This window comes from Giraffa tippelskirchi, chromosome 4, assembly GCF_054371585.1.
Source record: "Giraffa tippelskirchi isolate mGirTip1 chromosome 4, T2T-mGirTip1v1.2.pri, whole genome shotgun sequence".
In the NCBI taxonomy this organism is placed as follows: domain Eukaryota; kingdom Metazoa; phylum Chordata; class Mammalia; order Artiodactyla; family Giraffidae; genus Giraffa; species Giraffa tippelskirchi.
The window spans coordinates 141,063,381-141,086,574 of NC_137278.1; the positions used below are offsets into that span (position 1 = coordinate 141,063,381).

The 23,194-nt window shown below is 33.5% G+C and overlaps 1 protein-coding gene and 1 long non-coding RNA gene across 2 annotated transcripts in view; one reads left to right on the forward strand and one right to left on the reverse strand.

The window, feature by feature from the left end:
- MUC19 (mucin 19, oligomeric) overlaps positions 1-20,091 on the reverse strand; it is a 158,284-nt gene extending 138,193 nt beyond the window's left edge. Inside the window, 22 exon segments of the mRNA XM_081590500.1 lie at positions 241-390; positions 2,223-2,360; positions 2,540-2,624; positions 3,240-3,332; positions 4,581-4,716; positions 6,510-6,633; positions 7,022-7,144; positions 7,868-8,078; positions 10,016-10,113; positions 10,328-10,388; positions 10,829-10,946; positions 11,671-11,899; positions 12,571-12,630; positions 15,096-15,146; positions 16,836-16,883; positions 17,862-18,044; positions 18,133-18,297; positions 18,440-18,622; positions 18,711-18,910; positions 19,027-19,040; positions 19,311-19,417; positions 20,073-20,091. Coding sequence (XP_081446626.1) covers positions 241-390; positions 2,223-2,360; positions 2,540-2,624; positions 3,240-3,332; positions 4,581-4,716; positions 6,510-6,633; positions 7,022-7,144; positions 7,868-8,078; positions 10,016-10,113; positions 10,328-10,388; positions 10,829-10,946; positions 11,671-11,899; positions 12,571-12,630; positions 15,096-15,146; positions 16,836-16,883; positions 17,862-18,044; positions 18,133-18,297; positions 18,440-18,622; positions 18,711-18,910; positions 19,027-19,040; positions 19,311-19,417; positions 20,073-20,091 — 2,596 coding nt within the window.
- Positions 20,092-21,001: 910 nt separating this feature from the next.
- Positions 21,002-22,285, forward strand: LOC145546663 (uncharacterized). The gene is made up of 2 exons (XR_014083132.1): positions 21,002-21,286; positions 21,658-22,285. It is a non-coding gene; the product is annotated as an uncharacterized LOC145546663 (long non-coding RNA).
- Positions 22,286-23,194: the final 909 nt, after the last annotated feature.

The following is a 23,194-nucleotide window of genomic DNA, read 5'->3' on the forward strand; positions in this document are numbered from 1 at the left end:
GAATGGGTAGAGAAGAAGACAACAGTGTCTCTTCCTCCCTCTATTTCCAAATGAGAAGCTTTTCTAAGAGTGTCATCAGCCGGTCAAATTGTTTCTCCACTGTTCCCTCTAAAGCTGCAAAAGTTTACAAACACTAGCTGAAAACTGGATTATCTAGTAGTTTCATATTATTACCAGAATAAGTTTATAATTCCAGCAACAAATATCTAATTACAGAGTTTGAGGTTCAGTAAACATTACCTTTTTCTATACTGATGCATGAAGCAGTGTTAGCTTTAGGACAGGGCATCATTTCCCACGAACTAGCAAATGCCTGAGACGTCTTTTCTAATATGTTCTGACTTGACATGAAATCATCCTCTGCTCTGTTGTTGTGGGAACCACAGAGTCCTATAGAAAGCACAGAACAAATTTTAGCATCTTCTCACCTTTGGATTCATATTCAGTTCTTTGCTCAAATCAAATCATGTATGAGCCACATGAGAGCATGTCTTGGTTAGTCTTTATACATATAAGTAAAATTTCATGACACATCAGATTAGTACTGCCATTTATAATTCCAGGAGCACTGAAACGTCATTTGACATGATTATTATTTTCTTCCTGTTTGTTGCTGTAACTTAACCTCCTTTGACAAGGCTTTAGAAAGCATGCCTAAAGTAGAAAGTTTATGACTGCACATTTTCAGTTTCACTGTGAAGAGTTGAATCATGTTAAGAGCTACCTGCCTTTCTTATCTCGACCCTTCTGACCCTCGAATTATATTTTTTTGCCTATGTATAAATAAGTCAAAAATGTTCACTTGTTAAGCAAAAGTATCTTGCAAAAACTTAGGTGGTTTTAAATGAGTAAATGTGGAATTTGCCAAGGGTTCTTTGTTTTGTTTGATATTTGTGACAGTATGTAAAAACTGATTTCTGTAATAGAAAACCTCAGTAAAATAGAAAACCTCAGTAAAATAGCATACCTCAGTAAAAGAAAGATCATCTATGAGCAGAAAGACAAGTTGTAATACAACTTGTATTTGGAAATTGATTTTCAAAAGATTTATAATATTTTCATTTATTCTTACACAAGTCAGTTTTAGTAACATATTAGCAAATTGATATATAGCATATATTATCAAATCTCACAATAAATCCTTAATTTAAAAACCTTAAGATGTTTAAATTGTTGAAAACCATTAGGAAATAGATTTTATAATAAATAAAGCTATCTACACTGTATGTTAGGTTATTTTACTGCAATAAGGAGGGAAAGATTAAGTAAAAATGCTTTACAGGCTAATATTAATGGAGACAACTGAAAATTACAACAGATGGTTACACTAGTGCTTTGGAAATAAAAACATGTCTATGAGGTACCATCTCATGCCAGTCAGAATGGCTGCTACCAAAATCTACAAACAATAAATGCTGGAGAGGGTGTGGAGAAAAGGGAACCCTCTTACACTGTTGGTGGGAATGCAAACTAGTACAGCCACTATGGAGAACAGTATGGAGATTCCTTAAAAAACTGGAAACAGAACTGCCATACGACCCAACAATCCCACTGCTGGGCATATACACCAAGTAAACCAGAATTTAAAAAGACACATGTACCCCAGTGTTCATTGCAGCACTGTTTACAATAGCCAGGACGTGGAAACAACCTAGATGTCCATCAGCAGACGAATGGATAAGAAAGCTGTGGTACATATACGCAACGGAATATTACTCAGCTATTAAAAAGAACGCATTTGAGTCAGTTCTAATGAGGTGGATGAAACTGGAGCCTATTATACAGAGTGAAGTAAGTCAGAAAGAAAAACACGAATGCAGTATATTAACGGATGAATATGGAATTTAGAAAGGTAATGATGACCCTATATGTGAGACAGTAAAAGAGACACAGATATAAAGAACAGACTTTTGTACTCTGTGGGAGAGGGTGAAGGTGGGATGATTTGAGAGATTAGCATTGAAACGTGTATATTACCATATGTAAAATAGATGACCAGTCCAAGTTTGATGCACGAAACAAGGCACTCAAAACCAGTGCACTGGGACAACCCAGAGGGATGGGATGGGGAGGGATGTGGGAGAGGGGTCTGGGATGGGGGAACACATGTACACCATGGCTGATTCATGTCAATGTACTGCAAAAACCACCACAATATTGTAAAGTAATTAGCCACTGATTAAAACAAATAAATTAATGCAAAAAATATCTATAGGACTTACCCACAGTATCTGTGAATTGGTTAGGTGGCATAGAAACATACAATTGCATCACAGGAAAAATTTGTATTTGCAATTTTCCATGAAAGTATGTTTCTGCTTGAAGGTATGAGGAAGATGCATTGAAGATCTGTATTTTGTCTGTTAAAGTAATAATTTATGTTAATAGCAATAACTAATATGTTAAACAGTTTTTATTTCTTAAAATGCCCATATACTGAATATATTTTTTAAAAAGAAACACTTATAACATAGTTAAAAATTAAATAAAGTAATGCATTTTACATTTATAATATTTTAAATGATATCATTAAATTTACCTGAATAATAATAACCTTGATTTCCAAGCTTGTCATTTGTGACTGTTCCATCTCTATTGAACACGTATTTGTCAACTTGAACAGACTAATATTTAAAGCATATTGTTAGTTCATATTAATTTGTAGAATACATCTAAGTATAATATTAATAAATGAACCTGAAATTTTTCCTATAAAGCTTCACTGTAATAGACTAATTTATAAATGTCAAATATTAAACATTTTTAAAACATTTCTTATATAAATTCTTAAAGGAGAATTATAAAGGACTTTTCAGCCCAGATTTGTAGATGAGAAAACTAAGTCCAAGAAGATAACTTGGATTTCCAAAGGTCAAACCACTTGTAAGTAGCAAAGATCAAGCTAGGTACTCTCCCTCCCTATGTAGGTCATTTCCAGTTAAAATGGTAGATCCAAATACATGACATTCTAAAGCAAATATAACTGTCTTCTTAAAAGGGCCATAGATTTTAATAATCTAGTAAGTGTGAAAGGTTGACCTGTAATTAGCACCTTAGTTATGTGCCCATGTTAATTTTGATATTTGTAAGGATCCTTAGAACTATACAGGTCTTCCAGAGACGTTATCAGTCTCATTTATGGTTTTAATTTCACAGTAAAGCCTCTCTTTTTCAACCTCCAAAATTCTGAATTTGTAGAATAATTGACTCGAGTTTGCTTTAGGAAGCTGATTACTTACCGAATTCAAGAGGAGTGTAACACTATTTAAGCATGTTCCTGACTGACCACTTGGACATGGACGAAGCTCAACACTAATAGACCAATCTTTATCCTGTTTAAAAATACATTTATTAAATGTTTATTAAAATGTCATTGCATATATGCTATTACTATGTGATTCATTCATATTGCATATTTGCATTTTTAATATGCAAAAGGCTTACATTCAATCAGTCTGCTCTGAAACTAGAAACCTAGTTCAGTCCATGGGACAGTCTAGGATTGGCCAACAGTTTTACAGACAATCCAAGTATTTTGCATAAGATATAGACTATCTAAATAGTCTATGATTGGTGAGTTCTCTCATTAACCTTTTTTTTTTCCTTAAGCTTTACTTTTCGTCTAGTCTCTATGGGAATTGTGCTGCATTATTGAGCCTAATACAACTTAGAGGTAACATAGCTTGTTTATTCTCTGGAAAATCCATGATGTCAACTTAAATCCAATGAGAGAAGTATTTAATTTGTAAACTCATAATATAAGTCATGTCAAATATTGACTTCCAGTTCTTATTTCAAGATTTAGGAATCTCTAATCTATATAAAGCAAATATTCTATATATCTTTATGTATTTCCCTCTCACTTTGCCCATCCCCTATCCTCATGGATGACATGAAGATTAGGCAAAAAAGGAAAAGAGATTTGGAAAACTGACTTTTAATAACAGCAACTATATTTTTCAGACACTGGTCCCCATCTCTCACTTCAGGAGTCACAAATTCTACTCATCTTTGTTTCTGACCAGGAAGATTAAGTAAAATTTCTTACTCTCATGCCAGTGAAAGGCACAATCTACAAAATGGAATCTCTCTATTATTGAAATTTAGATTACTTAAAATTTTAATACTGAAAAGAGTATAAATGTAAGGATAACCTCTATCATACTGTTATAGTATAAAACTAAATATCATATTATGAAAACTAAAAATAAATGTAAAGGAACAATGAAAAAAGAGGAAAATACTTTATGGAATGTAAAAGATAGTTTCATTTGAGGCACTAGTGAACACATACAAAGAAAAGTAGAAAAAGGAAATCTTTTCCTGATATATTTAGAAAATTAATAGTAATAAAGATTTTGATTGTTTTTGTTTAGCAAAGAATTTCTAAGGAACACAGGTAATAATGATTGTCAATGTCAGCATGTGACACAAAGCAGATACTGAAATAGGCAACCAATGATTGAATGGTTGCTTGTTATTTTTTAATAGTAAATAAAGATGAAAATTGTGTTTTAAACTAGTAACAAAAAGCTTGGTGTCTATATCAGTTTTCTCAAGTGTTGCAGACTATTACATACATGGATGGCCAAAAAATGGCAGTTTCCAGGATGGTTGTATTTAACGCCATCAAAGGTGGTAATCAAACTTCCTTCTATCTTACATCTTCCAGGGCATAATGTTTCAGTGCAAGACCACTTTGCTTCTTGGCATGTGCTGTTAAAATGCAATGGTTATGAAAAGGTCATCAATTACATTTTCTTTATGATAAATAATACAACATGAAAAAAAATCACAACTTAAACTAAGACATCTAGTTAAGTTTTATTACACCATCTTCATTCCCCTCCCAACATCTCAGCCTTGATAAAATGTCTTTCAGCTGATGGTATATTAGTAATTTGTTTTGTACTATTTTATAGTCTCTCAGTCATGTTTGACTCTTTGTGACCCTATGGCCTATAGTCTGCCAGGCTCCTCTATCCATGGGATATTTCCAGGCAAGATTATTGGAGTGGGTTGCTATTTCCTCCTCCAGGAGATCTTTGTAACCCAAGGACTGAATCCATGTCTCCACACCACCTGCATTGCAGGCGATTCTTTACCACTGAGTCACCAGGGAAACTCTAATTCCATTGAACAAAATAATAACTTCTGCCTGCTCTGCCCAGTATAGTATGGTCTCCCACATTGCAGACAGATTCTCTACTGTCTGAGCAACTAGAGAAGTCATAAAGAGACATATAGCTATTGATTATGTGGAATGTGGCTTGTCAGGCCAGAATGAGATCTTCTGTAAATGTAAAATACACATAGACTTCTAAGAATTAATACTGAAAAAGATGGTAAATTCTCTCAACACTTCATAATAATTTTATGCTGAAATTATAATATTAATATTTTGCATATGGAAAGTTGTGTTGTTTAGTTGCTAAGTCATGCCTGACTCTTGCAACCTCGTGGACTGTAGCCCACCAGGCTCGTCTGTCCGTGGGATTTCCCAGGAAAGTATACTAGGCTGGATTGTAGTTTCCTTCTCCAGGGACTCTTCCTGACCCAGGGATCAAACCTGCGTCTCCTACATTGGCAGATAGGTTCTTTATAACTGAGCCACAAGGGAAGCCCATATGTAAAGCACGTGATTATAATTAATTCCACTTGTTTGTTTCTTTTTGCTTTTTAAAAATAATCAAGTGAAAATTTTAAATTATATATGCAGATCATATTTGTGACTCACATTATATTTCTCTTGAAATATAGCATAGCTATACACATTCAATAAATTATAGCTCTTGTTTTCCATAATTATTATTAATATATTATTATCAGACTAACAGTACATTGCTTATTTACTGAGAAAATGTTACAGTAAAAATGATACATTAGTTTTGATTGAGTCAGATTATTTCCCCACAAGGACAAAGTACTTTTCTAGAAGGTCCCTTGAATTCCTGCAGATATGTTGAGTTCCAGAGAAAAGTCATAATGAGGGATAACGAAAGCTTTCTGGTCAGCATTTTGTTCCTGAACTTAAAAGTAAGAATCAAGTTATTCAACTAAAAGAGAAATAATCTACACTATCTCTGACACATTAAAACCCACTCTCAATCAAATTTAGCTTCACCAATGTAAGCTCATATAAAAATTAATTGAAAATGGTTGTTTGTAATTGTATATTTTAAAAATATTCTTGAAAATTAGCATAATTATTGTTTCATTATTATAACCATAATTTTGTATTATTCTTTCCTCTGTTTTGCAACCACCAATTGGTTTACTATTCAAAACACCATTTCAGTTCCTAAAAACATCTTTTAAAGATACACAGAAATCTAATATATTTTACATGAAACACACAAAAATTCCTCAAAAAATGAAAGAAAATGCCAAGAGGTTGAATTTTGTTTCTGAAAAGTTTAAGTGTGGATTTAGGGAATTATTTCAAGTTACGCTAATATATTAGTATTACTTCATTATCAATAAAATATAAACAAAAGGTGCACACATACCACAGAGAACCACAAGAACCTTCGCGGACTTCTCCTGACTGATATACCTTTCCACTAGATTCACAGGGACAGTCAGACTTCAACACACATCTCCCTTTCTCTCCAATATCATCCAATAGATAACCTAGAGTGCATTATATAAGATTAATCTCAATACTATACAAACATCAGTAAATTCTCAGTGTATTGAGAAGTTACTTTTGAGCTTGTTTTTTCAAGTGTAAACATACACTTAAAATGATAATTTCTATTTAAGAAATTTGAAAACTGGTGAGGGTATAGATAACTTTCAGAGCCACAGAGTAGTCCTGTTGAGCCCAGCAGAGGACTAGGAGATCATCTGTGTAGTATTATAGAGATAGAAATGCACATTAACTTTAAAAGTATCTCTACCCCTCCCTTCCTGTATGTTAGAAGGATAGATTATGAATAGGTAATAATTTATTTAATAAATATCTTGTTAGAAATAAGATCTCATTATGACTGTGTAACTTCATTTTCAAATGTTTTACCTTCTGGGCAGGTGCAGCCACTCACACATTCAGTGTCTTGAAAAGGAGCCACGTTAGAACAAGTTGCAGGATTTGAGGGACCACATTCTTTGTGGATATGTTTTTCTGGGCAAATAGGTTTTTCTGGAGAAATATAGAAATATGCATACATAGAAATCAGAGGAAAACAAATGTGATAAATATATAACATTCTAATGAGGATCTTTTAGAGTAGGAGCCTAAATTTCAAGATATAGGTTAATTTTTAAAGATACTCAGTAACTAAATTATGCCAACTTCCTATGCATTACTTTATGATACAATATTTAATTTGAAGAAAATTTATATTACATAGTATCATTTTACCTTACTTTGACATTGATATTCTATTTATATTTTAATTTATAAAGATTGAACTAAGTATAAATGAAAAGTATATTTAGATTTATATGAAACTCATTTAGATTTTCTAATTTTCTGAAAGAAAATACTTACCGTGTTGACTTACCAAAAGTCAACATACTTTTGATAAATTTCTGGTTATTTTTATGGACATTTTACAGAGTTTCACAAAATTATTTATTTTTCCCAGTGACTTTTACTAATTATAAAGTCTATAAAGTCCCTAATTATATCTTAACACAAAGCACTTATGACAAGTCACTCCACAAAAATGGACCTCAATTTCTTCACAAGTACATGTCAGAGACAAGACCTTTCTTTCACCCATGAGGTTCATTCCAGGTGTTACAGGTATTTGAGAAAATTACTTTGAGACACAGCTCAACTTTAAATGCTATAGAATCTTCTTGATTTAATACACTTAAATCAACAATACATTAAATCTACAATACATTTCAAACCTACCACAAACCACATCAGGATCATCTCTCCAGGATTCAAAGGTGCCAGGACCATCTGAGCCACAGAGGCGGGACAATTCTGAGTAAGTGTCACATGTGGATGTTTTGTCTCTATTTTGGCAATACTCATCAATGCAGATCATTTTGTAGTCACTGGATAAAGTGCTAACCTTTCCACATTTCTCAAAATAAGTTCCAATAATTTTGTTACAGTACTGAAAAATAAAGCATGAAGTTTTATTAAAACAACAGAAAAATGAGGGATCAAAGGAGTATTTAGGGAAAGATAAGTTCAGAGGGGAGGCGTTTGTACAATATCCTGTAGCTTCGACAGGGAAAGTTCTTGAACACTGATTGAAATGGGGAGTTTTGAATTATTACAGTTCCTACAGTGACTGCTAAGTGAAAACATCACCTCTGATAATATGTAGTGACTTAAAAATTGTACCTAATTTCATCCAAAATTTCTCTAAAGGTGACATGAAGTTCAGAACTCAAGAAAATGGAAAATATGAGAAAAGAAAAGATTGTCCATGCCAGAGACTGGAATAGTGGATGATTGAAACCACAACAAACAGAAGGGTATTAGCCCTTTAGCTGTCCGTCTGCTTATATGATATTTGATGAGCAAACAGATAAAATAGACTGATTCTGGGCTTTCTTGTTGGGGGTCATGTGAGCTGCTCCGGAAACAGCATATTTGTTCTCACGTTGGTTAAGGAAATAAAGACATTACTGTCAAGCAAAAAAGTTTTTAAAAATTTTTTTTAAAAATTTTAACATGCTTTAATTAACACATAGCTGTTTTCTATTTTAATTATGTTTGTTTTCAGAAAAATACAAAAGCTACTAGCAAGCAAACACACAATTTCCACCAAGTAATCCCCAGGACAACTGATAGCATTCTCCAAATAAGGTATAAAATTAAGTGAAATGAAATCTCAAAGACTTCTTTTTTTTTTTTTGATCAATGAACTTTGGTTGGCTAAAAAGTTTGTTCGAGCTTTTCTGTAAGATGTTACAAAAAAATCCAAATGAACTTTTTGGCAAACTCAGTATTATTCTTTGTGTATCTTTCTCACTAGGTAACAGGCTCCTTTAGAGCAAAAACTAGAACTTTGTAATCTCTAGGCTTAACACAATGTCTCTTACGTAGTCTTTAATATAACTTCATCTACTTATTCAGCTAACACATTTGAGCAACCAGGAGTAAATTCTCACACACTGTGCAACTACCACAACAGTAAACATAATACTACTACAGAGCTCATAATCTCATAGGAAACATGTGAGAAAAACATGAGGCATTTTTATAGATCATAAATTCTAATGACTGGCATAGGGTAAAAGAGAAAAGAGAAAGTAATTCTAACTGCAAAGATCAAGGAACATTTCACAAGTAAGATAGCAGATGATCTTATATAACATTATGGCTTAATTTGCTTCTATAGAAGCTGACAAGATGTTATAAATACAACATCCATTGTCAATAAAACTTGTTTCTTCTACCTATACAATTCATACATATCTTGATCTTGAGAATTTTATTTCTAGATTGAAATAAGTATATGTGAAAATTCCTTTGATCATCAAATGAATGCAATCTACCAAATTCAACATTCAGAGAATCATGTTAAGTGCAGAAAATTCAAATAAAATGATGAATATTTTCAAGTGATGTAGTCAAAAAAGGATCTGTAACTTTTTCAAAAAGAAGATAAAGTATACTGGAGATAACAATTCAGACTGGCTGTCTGAGGAAAAAGTAAGGGAGAGAGAGCAGAAAAGTAGTTCTTAAAAACACACTACAGAATTTCTAAACTGTAAAAGTCAAGCCAGTCCCCACTGAGATAATTATGGAAAGGTGAAGCATGTCAGTTTACAGGCCAACTAAAACACTGTTCAAAGGAAATTAGAATTATTATAATAATATATAGTAAGTATCATAATGTTTTAGGGAAAAAATACATATTTAAGCATCTACAGCTAGACTATAAAGCTGAGAAACAGACCATACGGACATTGGAGAAGAAGCAGTTGCAGAATTCTAAAAATAAGGTCTGTGCGTTAAGAAGAGAATGTTGGCTATTTAAACTGAAACCAAAGGGAATATTGCTGAAGTCTGCTATTAGATGAAATATGAGTTTATTACCTGCACTCCATCTTCACAAACCTCATAGCTCTTACTAACAGCTTTGGAACAATCATCAGGAATTTTACTATCGGCAATGTGCTCATTGATATCATCTCCTTAAAAAGAAAGCAATGTTAACTTCAAGATATTAATTATATATGTGCATTATTTTCAAGATAAATATAGACTTGACAATATAAACATATATTTTAACAATTAATAATTCTTTATACAAAGGGAAATTGCTAGCTTTAGATTTATCCAAAATCAAATAATTGTAATTTCCTTTTGGGAGGGAGTTTTCTTAGACAAAATGCATTGAAATCTTACCTGGAGTGCTGTTGAAGTTACCACAAAGACCACAAGTTGGATACTGCTTGTGAAGAGTGAGCTTTAAAAAAATTACATGTATGTTTATAAAATATTGAAAATATCTCAAGACAAAATTTAAACAAATGGAAAGACAGAGCCTCTTCATGTTCAATTTTACCTAAGCTGGTTACTTAGTAATATATCACAGAGTCTTTTCTAAATGATCTGAATTTAGAATTTGCAAAGACCTGACTTCACCTCTTACTGACTATGTCTTTGGTTAGATTATTTAACTTTTATTATCCTGAATTTCCTGAGTCCCATTATCTGTAAAATAAGATTATTAATATTATGTACTTCAAGGTATTTTAAATATTAGATTACGCTTAGTACAGTCCTTGATACATACAGATGTCTCAGTAAACCTTATCTCTTATTTTCCTTGTATTATATTATTTTTATAACTGAAAGTAAAGAACAAAATGAACAGGACTATAAGAAAATCATAGGTGGACTTACTGAGAGTTTGTTGTTTTTGTCCCACATTAAAGACAGGATTCCTCTACGACTATTCAGAACATTATGTTCTCCATATTTTTTAATGTGAATCAACTTATTGTTATAAGGTATCTGCACACTGAAAAGTATAAAATACAGTTAAATATAAAAGATAAGAACAGTATTATTGCATCAAAATTTTTCTGATAATTCATGTTTCTATATTTAGTATCATAAATGATACTGCTGGTAAATATTAAAGGTTTTTCTAGTCATTTCAGAAGGGACACAATGACTTTTTTCTGATATTGGAAAGACTTTTAAGAAACAATGAATAAATCTTTGGGACTCTGGAGAAATGAACAAGAAGAAACTGGTTCGTTATAAGAATAAAATGATTAAATAATTTGAAATGTTCATAAGTAGCCTCTCATACCTCATTTTCTTATCCTGAAAAGCATCCAAATACGTCATCCCTTCCAAACATAAATTGCTACTTCTAAAAATAATAGCCTAAGTTTCAGCGTATTGTGAAACCTCAAATTTTTATTTAGCATTAAACATACAAATGAAAGTTGAAATATTCTATTAACAGTTTTGTTGAATATGCATATTGCCCCAAATCTAGACTCAAAACAGTCAAACAACAGAACTACTCTTTTTTTTTCCCATCTTGTTATAGGAATAAATCTCATATACAGCAGTCTTACATATGTAACAAGATTTTTTTCTAAATGTCAGTATGAGCACCAAAATAGGAAAAGAGTAGTATATCATCCGCTATCAACCTTTTTTCCCCCCTTTTTTGCTCAGGTTACTTCAAATTATTCTACATACTCTATTCAAAACACTATGATATTTACCTTTCACCATTAACTAAAAGTATATCACCAAAGATAGAGACATCATTGTTGTCAATTATAACTGTTATTTTTTCAATCTCACTATCATTGCTTCGTTTGATCTCAATATTGAAATCTCCTCCAGATTCAACACAGTGACGGCAGAAAGTATATGTGCATGAAGACTCAAAGGAAAAAACACGGCCGTTGAAAGCTTTATATGCTCCTTTGCCCCAAGTAGAAGCTTCACCTACAAAATATTTAGGGTAAAACATTCATTATTATTTAGAACAATTAGTGTAGCTTCCAGTTTTTATTTTTTAAGTGTTTATGTACCAAGAAAAAAATTCACTGAAAGGTACTATTCTCACATCCATCTTAAATCTGTAATTTTCTTTCCTACATACTACAAAATCTGTTAAAAGTAATACCTCAATTCTTGGAAATACTGAAAGTTGGCTATTCCTGCTAAAACAAAAGAAGAAAAAATCTTGTTTTCCAGTGGGAAAGGGAAGGGTCTCTACTGTGGGAAGGATATACGGAGGGAAGCTGCGGTCTGTTTGCTTGTTTGTTTCGCTTTTTGTAGAGATAATCTTTCTAATGTTGTCTGAGTGGGTTACCATTAATATTGGATGTGTCACAATTAAAAAATAAATTTTAAAAATTAACTAAAATGTGAAAAAATATTAAATAAGTGTAAATAAGTATATTCTCTATATACATATATATGTGTATATATATATATGTGTGTGTGTCTGTGTGTTTATCTTATGTGTGGTGTGTCTGGGCGTATAAAACAGATAGATGATGGGAAAATTTTTTAAACTAGTTTCAAATTTTCTTTGCTTTGAAATCTCATTAGGTACTGGCTAATGGGCATATAAATATGTATACAAATTCGAAATAAATCTATTAACTTACCAATAATTGCATTTGTTTCTGAGTATTTCGGCGTTGCTTCTGGAATATGGGATCCTTTTTCTATTCAACATAATGAACAGATTACTTAAATTTCTAATATGTATTGGTTTTAAATATATAGGATATTTGGTCTTCTACATGGGAATTTAAAAATTGGTATTGAAGACCATCCAGTGGGTTTTATATCCTAAATATATAATTTCATTCTGTGACACTATGATTTGCCAAAATCATATGCATGATTATCTCTGAAGCCCATATTTTTTCTTGTAGCAATCAGCTACAGTATGTTCAGACGTCATTAACAGTTTATTCATTTTGGGTCATGGGCAGTTAATAACATATGCTGCATCCCTAACAGAATTATTTTTTCAACTTCAAAAGTAGAACTTGGTAGCCTATTTTTATTGGAAGATACTACCCAAACAGGTCCAAGATAGATTTATTAAACAATTCTACTGTCTAATACTAGTAACTCAATTATTCATATATTAAAAAATCAATTATCCTGATCAAAGGGAAAATTCATAACCTTGAAACTTGGTTTCCCATAATCCTTTATTTCCAATGCACTGACACTTTTATATGCGACCAAGTAAACATATGAAATCTTAGAGTAAGGTCTAAAAGCAAGCAACACAATACAGCAACAATTTTAAAAGGTGAATACTTTGATAGAATTTTAAAATATTTTTCACAATACCACTTATTGTATATCTTGAGGCCATTTCTCTTTATTATAGGCTGTCTTACTCAAGTTATATGAAAATAGATTAAATCCTGAATTTATTTATAAAATCAACCTTTAAATACTATATCTAAAATGATAAATGGGAGGTTGTGTTGTTTTATTTAGGATCTGTTAAGATACAACTGCCTCTTGAGAAACCTGTATGCAGGTCAGGAAGCAACAGTTAGAACTGGACATGGAACAACAGACTGGTTCCAAATAGGAAAAGGAGTACATCAAGGCTGTATATTGTCACCCTGCTTATTTAACTAATATGCAGAGTACATCATGAGAAATGCTGGGCTGGATGAAGCACAAGCTGGAATCAAGAGTGCCGAGAGAAATATCAATGACCTCAGATATTCAGATGACACCACCCTTATGGCAGAAAGTGAAGAGGAACTAAAAAGCTTATTGATGAAAGTGAAAGAGGAGAGTGAAAAAGTTGGCTTAAAGCTCAACATTCAGAAAACTAAGATCATGGCATCTGGTCCCATCACTTCATGGCAAACAGATGGGGAAACAGTGGAAACAGTGTCAGACTTTATTTTGGGGGGATCCAAAATCACTGCAGATGGTGACTGCAGCCATGAAATTAAAAGACGCTTACTAAAACACCAGTACAGTATACTAACGCATATATATGGAATTTGAAAGATGGTAACGATAACCCTATATGTGAGACAGAATAAGAGACACAGATGCATAAACAGTCTTATGGACTCTGAGGGAGAATGTGAGGGTGGGACATTCTGAGAGAATAGCATTGAAACATATATATTATCATATGTGAAGCAGAACACCATTCCAGGTTCGATGCATGAGACGGATGCTCAGGGCTGGGGCAGTGGGATGACCCAGAGGGATGGGATGGGGAGGGAGGTGGGAGGGGGGTTCAGGATGGGGAACACATGCAAACCCATGGCTGATTCATGTCAATGTATGGCAAAAACCACTACAATATTGTAAAGTAATTAGCCCAAAACTAAAATAAATAAATTTATTAAAAAAATAAAAAATAAAAATAAAAAAAATTAAAAAAAGATGCTTACTCCTTGGAAGGAAAGTTATGACCAACCTAAATAGCATATTCAAAAGCAGAGACATTACTTTGCCAACAAAGGTCCATCTAGTCAAAGCTATGGTTTTTCCAGTAGTCATGTATGGATGTGAGAGTTGGACGGTGAAGAAAGCTGAGCACTGAAGAATTGATGCTTTTGAACTGTGGTGTTGGAGAAAACTCTTGAGAGTCCCTTGGACTGCAAGGAGATCCAACCAGTCCATCCTAAAGGAGATCAGTCCTGGGTGTTTATTGGAAGGACTGATGTTGAAGCTGAAACTCCAATACTTTGGCCACCACATGTGAAGAGTTGACTCATTGGAAAAGACCCTAATGGTGGGTAGGATTGGGGGCAGGAGGAGAAGGGGATGACAGAGGATGAGATGGCTGGATGGCATCACCAACTCGATGGACATGTGTTTGGGTAAACTCCGGGAGTTGGTGATGGACAGGGAGGCCTGGCGTGCTGCAATTCATGAGGTCGCAAAGAGTCGGACACGACTGAGAGACTGAACTGAACTGAACTGTACTGAAGATACAATTGAATGTTTCTTATTCAAAACTTGTTTCAAATATCCACTTGGTCATCTAGATTATGGTATTCAAAGAGAATAAGCACTTAGAAGTTCAATATTGCATGAGAAACATATAATAATATCAAGTTCCAGCAAATCAATAATCAAGAGAACATCTTATAAATACATTTTAAAAACTGAGCGTTAAAAGTCAAACTACCTGGAGTGCTGAGTGATCCAGACGTACTGTAGTAAGATGAACTTGTGATACCTAATTAATACAAAATGATTAGGCCATTTCTCTTTGTAATTTTATTTGGTAAAATATGAAAAGTATATTTTAAAATCTGATATATAAATCAAAGATCTAAATTCATCAGTGGTGATGATAGCAGACTTAGAACCACATGATGCTATATAAGAAAAAAAATTTTATCAACTCAACAACCTGCTGGATTAACAAAATTATAAGCCTCACTACTAAGTGAACTGATATCAAATTAATTTATTCCAATCAATTGCTTAAAGCTTGTTCAGGGAAAGAGAAAAGGGTTGTATAAACAGAGTTCCAAGTCTGCTTTTCCAATTTCAAACTTACTCTCACTGTGAATTCTTTCACACTTGGGAAATGTAGGTACCGTTTCAAAATGTCAAGTGCATAAAGGATTCAGCATTCAGAGAAACTAGAAGTATTAAAATTACTAATCTAGATGAACTGAGATGTTCAATCTCAAGATGTCTAATGTCAAGAGACATTAACGTCAAGAGATCCAGAGCCTGCCATTTCAAAAGCACTAGATTTACTAGCATTAGGTATGCTACTGGGAAGACTATTAATTAATAGAAGTCTATCATCTAATTTGGAAAATTGAAAGCAGTTGAAAACTGACATCCAAATAGCAGAAAAATCTCAAATGGGCAACCACTCCACAATAGAAAGATAAAGATAATTACCTCTTAGTACATTTCTCAGAAACAAAACCTAATAAATTTGAATACCTAGGCTAATGGCAGCAGGTCTGGGGTTCAGAATTTCAGTGTCTCTTTAACCATTGTATCAACTGTACTTAAGCAAAATCAGCGACAATAAATATTGAAAGATTTCAAATATCTGAGTTTCACTGAAGTTTTGACCCCAAAATGTGTGTCCAAAGATTAAGAACAACCCAAAATAAAATTATTTATGTATGACGAAATTCATTAATAGTTGGCTCTAGCTGAAGCCAACCATTACTACACCACACTATATTTTTTGGTAATTATATTTCATTTTTTAAAAAGATGTTAATCCCAAATTTGAGTTCTAAGTATGAATTGTACTTTCAGATACTCACTGCTAACTTCATCAAAATAGTTCCCATAGCATATTAAGTGTTACTTTAACAATGTGCAACACAAATTTCAATACGATTTAATCTCATGCCTCCATTAAGTGGAAATAATAAATTTCATGAGATTTTCAACAAGGATGGATCTTATTTACTCTTCTCAGGAATGGACCTGTTAAAAAATACTTTAGCCATTAAGGCCAGATGCAAAATACAAAGTTCAAGCCCAACAAATCAACTGCCACTCTTCTACTTATGCAACTCCAAATCAATTTCACATAAAGGCAACAAAAACTATTCCACACCAGTATATTCACAACCACAAAACTAGTTCCACATTCCACACCAACATATTAAATTGCTTTTATCTGATATCATCTAAAGATATTTCATCATTTTAGGACTTTGCATTGCTTTTTATATTTTATCAAGAAAAGTTAAGATTTTCACTATTTCTTTATAATTTATGTTAGAATCCTGACTTTTTAATTAACAGAAATAAACCTCAATTCTCAAGTCAGGGGAACCAGATCCAATAACATCTTTTCCAGCATCACAGGTACCTGTACCACTAACGCCAGTTTCATCAGATATGTTTGGTCCCGAGGTACCAACACCAAGTCCAGCTGCACCCTTGTTTCCTTCACCACTTCCAGAATTAGAAGACCAAATGTTTCCTCCTAATGGAAAATCAAGATGTGATTAAAGAAATAAAGAAGGAAGCAATTAATTTGGATTCCTTGGGAGTAGAATCCAGGTTAAGATATCTGAGCCACTGACTTCAGATCCAGGACTCGAGTATTCAGCCCCGGCAGATCCATCACTACTCTTCCATTCCTACCAATTTACTGACTCCAAATCCCTATTGGCCAGATGACTCCAAACTGAATCCTGAAGCTTCAGAAATGCCACTAAAATATTCTGCCTCATTTCTTGCATTCTTCCCAAATACAAAATGATGGTCAAAAGAATTATTTCAAAGCATATCATGATTTAGAATTATTCTATGCAAAGACATTAACCATCAAAACCTATAGCAATAGAACTAGAGCCCAAAGAACCACCTACTCCATTTCTATCAGTCTATACCACTACAATCACTGTCACCAAATCAGTCTGAACCAGAATCTCCAAAACCAAATTTAGTTCAGCCCTTCTTTTCTCCATTTCTAAAGCTAGAAGTCCTTCCCTCTAGTGGAAAAATTAAAATGTTATTTTAAAAAATAATGAAATTTTGAAATGCGTTTCAATTTTACTGAAAGAATCCAGGTTAGTGGAATGCCCGAGTCATGGACGTTGGTCCTGGATTCATGGATCCAGGCCCAATGGACATTGCCACCCCATTCTATCAGTCTGCTGCCTCCAAATTCCTTTTCACCAAAAGGTCAAGCATCAAGCCCAAATTTCCAAAATTATCACTACTTGTTCATCCCCACTTCTTACACCAGTACTGCTACTAGTATATCAAAACTTTGTCACCAGAATATATTTAATAAATGTTATGGTTCAGAAGCTTTTTTTCCAAAACTCTTTACTTCAAGTCCAAAATAAAAAAGATTCAGGCTTTTGAGCTAGCAGAAAAATCAAAATATTATTAAACAAAATAATAAATATTTGGAACTCAACTGGATTTCTCAGGAAGGAGACTGAGAGGATACCTGAACTACTGGCATCAGAGCCAAAGCCTTTGCGTTCATCCTCAACAGATGCACTGCCACTCAAGCCATCCCCTCCAAGTTCATTGATTTCCAATTCCCGTTGACCAGAAGACCCTAAATCGGACTCCAGATTTTCAGAGCTATTACCAACATAGTTACTAACACTTCTCAAGCTGGTGTCACCTGCAGAATATAAAATGGTTGTCACAGAGTTTATTGAGAATATTTTATGATTCAGAAATTCATACTTGCAAAAATGAGATATCAATACCTAGGTCACTGGAAATGGATCCTTCAGATCTAACCACTCGATTTCCTTCAACTGTTTTGCTACTAAAGTCACTGTCACCAAATGAACTTGAACTGGAAGCTCCAAAATCATATGCAGCATCGACACTTCCAGCTCCAACTTCCCAACCAAAAGACCCTGTTTCAACTGATGAAAAAACAAATCAAGACGTTATTAAAATTTAATCTTTAATAACTAATTTGTTGTAAGATATTATTTAAATGAAAGTGTTTCTACCACTTAATTTAATTAACTTAAAATTTTCCAGAATGAGTCTTGATTGGAATACCTGAGCTACTAACATCAGATCCAAGATCTTTAAATCCAGCCCCAACAGATGCACTGTCACTCAAGCTATCCTTTTCAAGTTCATCGATTTTCAATCCCTGTTGACCAGAAGACCCTAAACCAGGTTCCAAATTTCCAGAGCTATCACCAACAAAGGTATCACCACTTCTCAAACTGGTGTCACCTGTAGAATACAAAATGATTGTCACAGAGCATACTGAAAACATTCTATGATTCAGAAACTTGCATGCACAAAAATGATATATCAATACCTAGGTCACTGGAAATGGATCTTCCAGACCTAGGCACTTGATCTCCTTCAACTGTTTTTCTACTAAAGCTGCTGTCACCAAATGAACTTGAATCAGATTCTCCAAAAGCAAATGCAGCATTGTCTCTTCCAGCTCCAACTTCCCAACCAAAAGACCCTGTTCCAACTGATGAAAAAATCAAAATGTTATGAAAATTTAATCTTTGTCAATCACGTTGTTGTGAAATGTTATTTTAAGAAAAGAGCTTCCACTGCTTAAATTAATTAACCTAAAATTTTCCAGAATGAGTCTTTATTGGAATACCACAGCTAATGACAACAGATCCAAAGCCTTTAAATCCAGCCCCAACAGATGTACTGCCACTCAAACTATCCCCTCTAAGTTCATTGATTCCAAAACCCTGTCAACCTAAACTGGAATCTAAATTTCCAGAGTTATCACCAACAGAGATATTCAAAAGTATTTTAACCAATTAATTAATTTAACCAATTTCAAATTTTTCTGGAATGAGTTTCAGTTGGAATACCTACGTCATAGGCATCTAAAATCTATGGATTTACCCCCAGCAGATCCCCCACTGCTAATTTCACTCCAGTCAGCTCAACTGATTTCCAGTTCCTTTTGACCAGATGTCCCCAAACCAAATGCTAAATTTCCAAAGGCATGGCTACTATATTTAGCCCCTCTTCCTATGTTAGTGCTGTCTGCTGAAGTTGAAAAAAGAGACTGTCACCAGGGAATATTTAAATACAACTTATGAATCAATACTTTTTATACACAAAACCTAAATAGTAATATTTAGATCACCAGAACTTGATTTTCCAGTGCTCCCTATTTTTTTTTTCAAGACCACTGACACTAACTCCACATGAACCAGAATCATCAAGACTAAATCCAATTTAACCCTCTTTTTTTACCATCAAGTCCAAAATCAAGTGGCAAATGCAAAACTAAAAGAAACTTAAACTGTTATCAGGAGAAATAAACAAAGGGTGTAAATCATTTATGTTTTTTCTTAATAGAGTCTGAATCAGAATTCATAAGTTACTAAAGAGAGAGCCAAAGCCCGTGGATTTATGAACAGATGTCTTGCCATTCATTCTATTTCTGTCAATTTCCACATCCTTTAAGATAAATTGCTCTGACACAAAAAAATACCTATATTTACTGTACTTTAATGAACCTCAGTTATGTCACTGACTTTAATTTCCAAATATAAATTGATATTTATCTACAACTTTGATTATTGAAAAGATAATATAAAACAATATTGAAAATCATTTTGAAATAAAAATTACTGTAACAAAATTTAACAACTTTGTTTTGCTTATCACCTCCTAATTCTTGACCATAGATATATACATTTGACAGTTTCAAACATTCTGACATTCCTTTTCAGGACAATCAGTTCAAATATGAGTAACAGAACTTAAAAATTCAAAAAATCATACAGAAACATGAGACCAAAAAGTTTTTGTTTCTTATGACAAAACTTGGAAACAAGAGAGTTTCCCAAAGTTTCCCAAACAGGGCTTTCCCAAAGTCCACAAAAGGTTCATAGGAAAGACTATATAGAAACTGGATTTCTTCATTCCATGTCCAAGCCCCTTCATAAAATCATTCCACTTGCCTCTGCACTAAAATGTTTAAATTGATTTCTGTTGACAAAAGCACAGATCGTTTAAGAATCAGACGTAGTTTAAAAATCTCTCCCATGAATTCCTCTAACACTAAATCTAATTTGATCAAAAATAACCATCAATTCCTGCTTTGCTAATTGATTGCTTTTTCTATCAAAAGAAGAAACTAAGAAACAACCTAAAATATCTATTTCACTTGCAGCAAAATTAAAGCCAGCTAATTCATTTACTGAATTCACACAAAATCCATTTTGGCCAGATGCACCCCAACAAATTCTATTTTTATTTGAAGCAGTGCCTCCAAATTCTGTACCGCCAGAGATACTGTTGGCAAGACTATATGCTGAACTGGTTTTCTTTACCATACAAAAGTAATCATTATCAGAGAAAAGTTGCATTCATTCATATTGTAAAAGAAATTAATCCATACTCACTGCTTGAGCTAGGCCTTCACTATTGTTTTGAATGTATCATCCCTTCCCCTCCACATATCTTTCCATATATAATTTCACACAGTATAATCAGAGGGGGGCATGGCAGCCAATTTACCATGAGGTTTGAGAGAATTCCATAAGACAAGTGACGCACTGGGTTCAGAGTTCATTTAAGATAAAGTTTCAATGTGTTCTATAGAACACGAGCAAACAATTCACACCTCTGTGTTGTAAACAAGAGAAAATTTCTGTGTTGACTTGTTAGTCATATTGAATTTGTCAATCCCAAAACAGATGACTGGACAGACAGGAAATATTTGTGTCTTTCCTTTGGATATTTCAACCACAGCCCTACACCTAAAACTGCTACTCACTTTTCAGTTATCAGCACCTGGACTCAAATATTAAATTTTAATATAAAATATTGAAGTTATTTTCTTCACTGGATCTCCTTCTTCGTGGCTTTTGCAGAGATACAAACTATAGAAACTTCAGGGACCAGGTAAGTAAAGTGAAAGTTTGAATCAGCTAAATGGAAGAAGTGTATTGAATCAGAAAAGACATGCCTAACTTAGAGAAATTTAAATTTGTCTCTGACCGAATGGAAATCGAAGGCCACATACTGCCTAAAAACCCTACTTTATAACATTACTTGGCAAATTGAGTATGTAATTTCAAGAAGAATCTTGGTATAGAGAGTGGATTGTGGTTGCAGACAGAAACGTTGTGTGTGTGTGTGTGTGTGTGTGCGCGCGCGTGCGCTCAGTCATGTCCAACTCTTTGCGACCCCATGGACTGTAACCCACCAGGCTTCTCTGTCTGTGGAATTTTCCAGGCAAGAATACTGGAGTGGGTTCCCATTTCCTCCTCCAGGGGATCTTCGTGACCCAGGAATGGAACCGGCAACTCCTGTGTCTTATGCGTCGCAGGCAGATTCTTCACCACTAAGCCATTGGGGAAGCCCAAAACATGAAAGACTGCACTAAAACTGGGTCCAGGAAGCATTTTAAATTATTAGTTTACAATTAGAAAAATGATTGATCATCACGGTAATAGTAGAAAAAGATAGTTTAAGAAAATAAAAATTATCAGGAAGAATTTAATTTAATGTAAACGTTGCCAAGATTCTCTTAAAAAAGAATTCACTACCCTCATTGGCACTGGAATTAGTGTCTTTAAGGCCATATGCTACAAATAAAACAAAAATTATCAGATTATCCCAACTGGGAAAAAGTACTTCTAGGTCAGTGTTTTTCTCCAACAATACCCGCTGGAATGTCTTTTGACTCTAAACTATTAACTTCCCCAAATTCTCTGATCTGTCTGCAGCAGCTCCTTGAGTGCTAAATCCAATGTTAAGGAGTGAACCAACAAGAAATTTCTTTCTTCTGTTTAAGTCACCAAAGGATGAACTACTGTGCAAAAAGGGACTTCCTGTGAATAACAGAAATTTTTATATGAAAACAGTATCGCTAGCACAATAAATGTGATTGGATTGCAATACTATGAAAAGCCGTATTTTATCTTGTGTAAGCAACTTTATTCTGGTGGTGCTGGGAATGACATACACCCCTTATTAATTCAATCACCATGTCCATATCTTTTTGTCATAGTGGTAAGACTTCAAGAAATAGATGAATAGAGTTGTAAAGGTTTAATTGATATGTACTAGAAATTCTTCCTCTCTTGGACAGGGCAGAAACCTCCCCATCTGCTTCCTTCTCCAGTACTAAGCTCCGAGTTCCAGTGGTCAACCTTCTCCCATCAAAATACTCTACCATGTTGAATCCATGCTGTCTTTGGTTTAGTAACAGCTGGTAAAATTAAAATAACATACCTGATTCTCTTTTCTGTATTTCTGCAAAGAAGAAAGATGAAAATATTTACTCATAAATTAACATTTACTCAAGTCCTTCAAGTGCTAGTTTAAATGTCATTTCAATGAGGCATACTCTGACTATGTAAAGTTGCACTCCCTATTTTAATCCTCCCAATTATCATTATATTACTCTAATTTATTCCATAGATTTTATTACCTTGTATATACTATGTTTACTACCTATAATGTTTATTGCTTATGAACTGTCTCCTTCTAGATTTTAAGCTGTATAAACTCAAGATTTTTCGTCTGTTTTATTCACTGAGGTATTCCAGATGTCTTGAAATGTGCTTGAACCATAGAGGACACTCAGTTAATATTTATTTAATAAATACACTCATCAACAAAGGCCTTTTGTTAAGGTAATATATACTGTATAATACAAGGTATTAATGAGGTATTAATATACTGTGCTTTCTGTATCATTTCTGTTTTTTTTAATCTCTATAATAAAATTGAAGTACTTTAGAATTAGTAATGCCTTAATAACTATAATATTCTTGTAAATTCATGGTAGACATGCATTTTGAT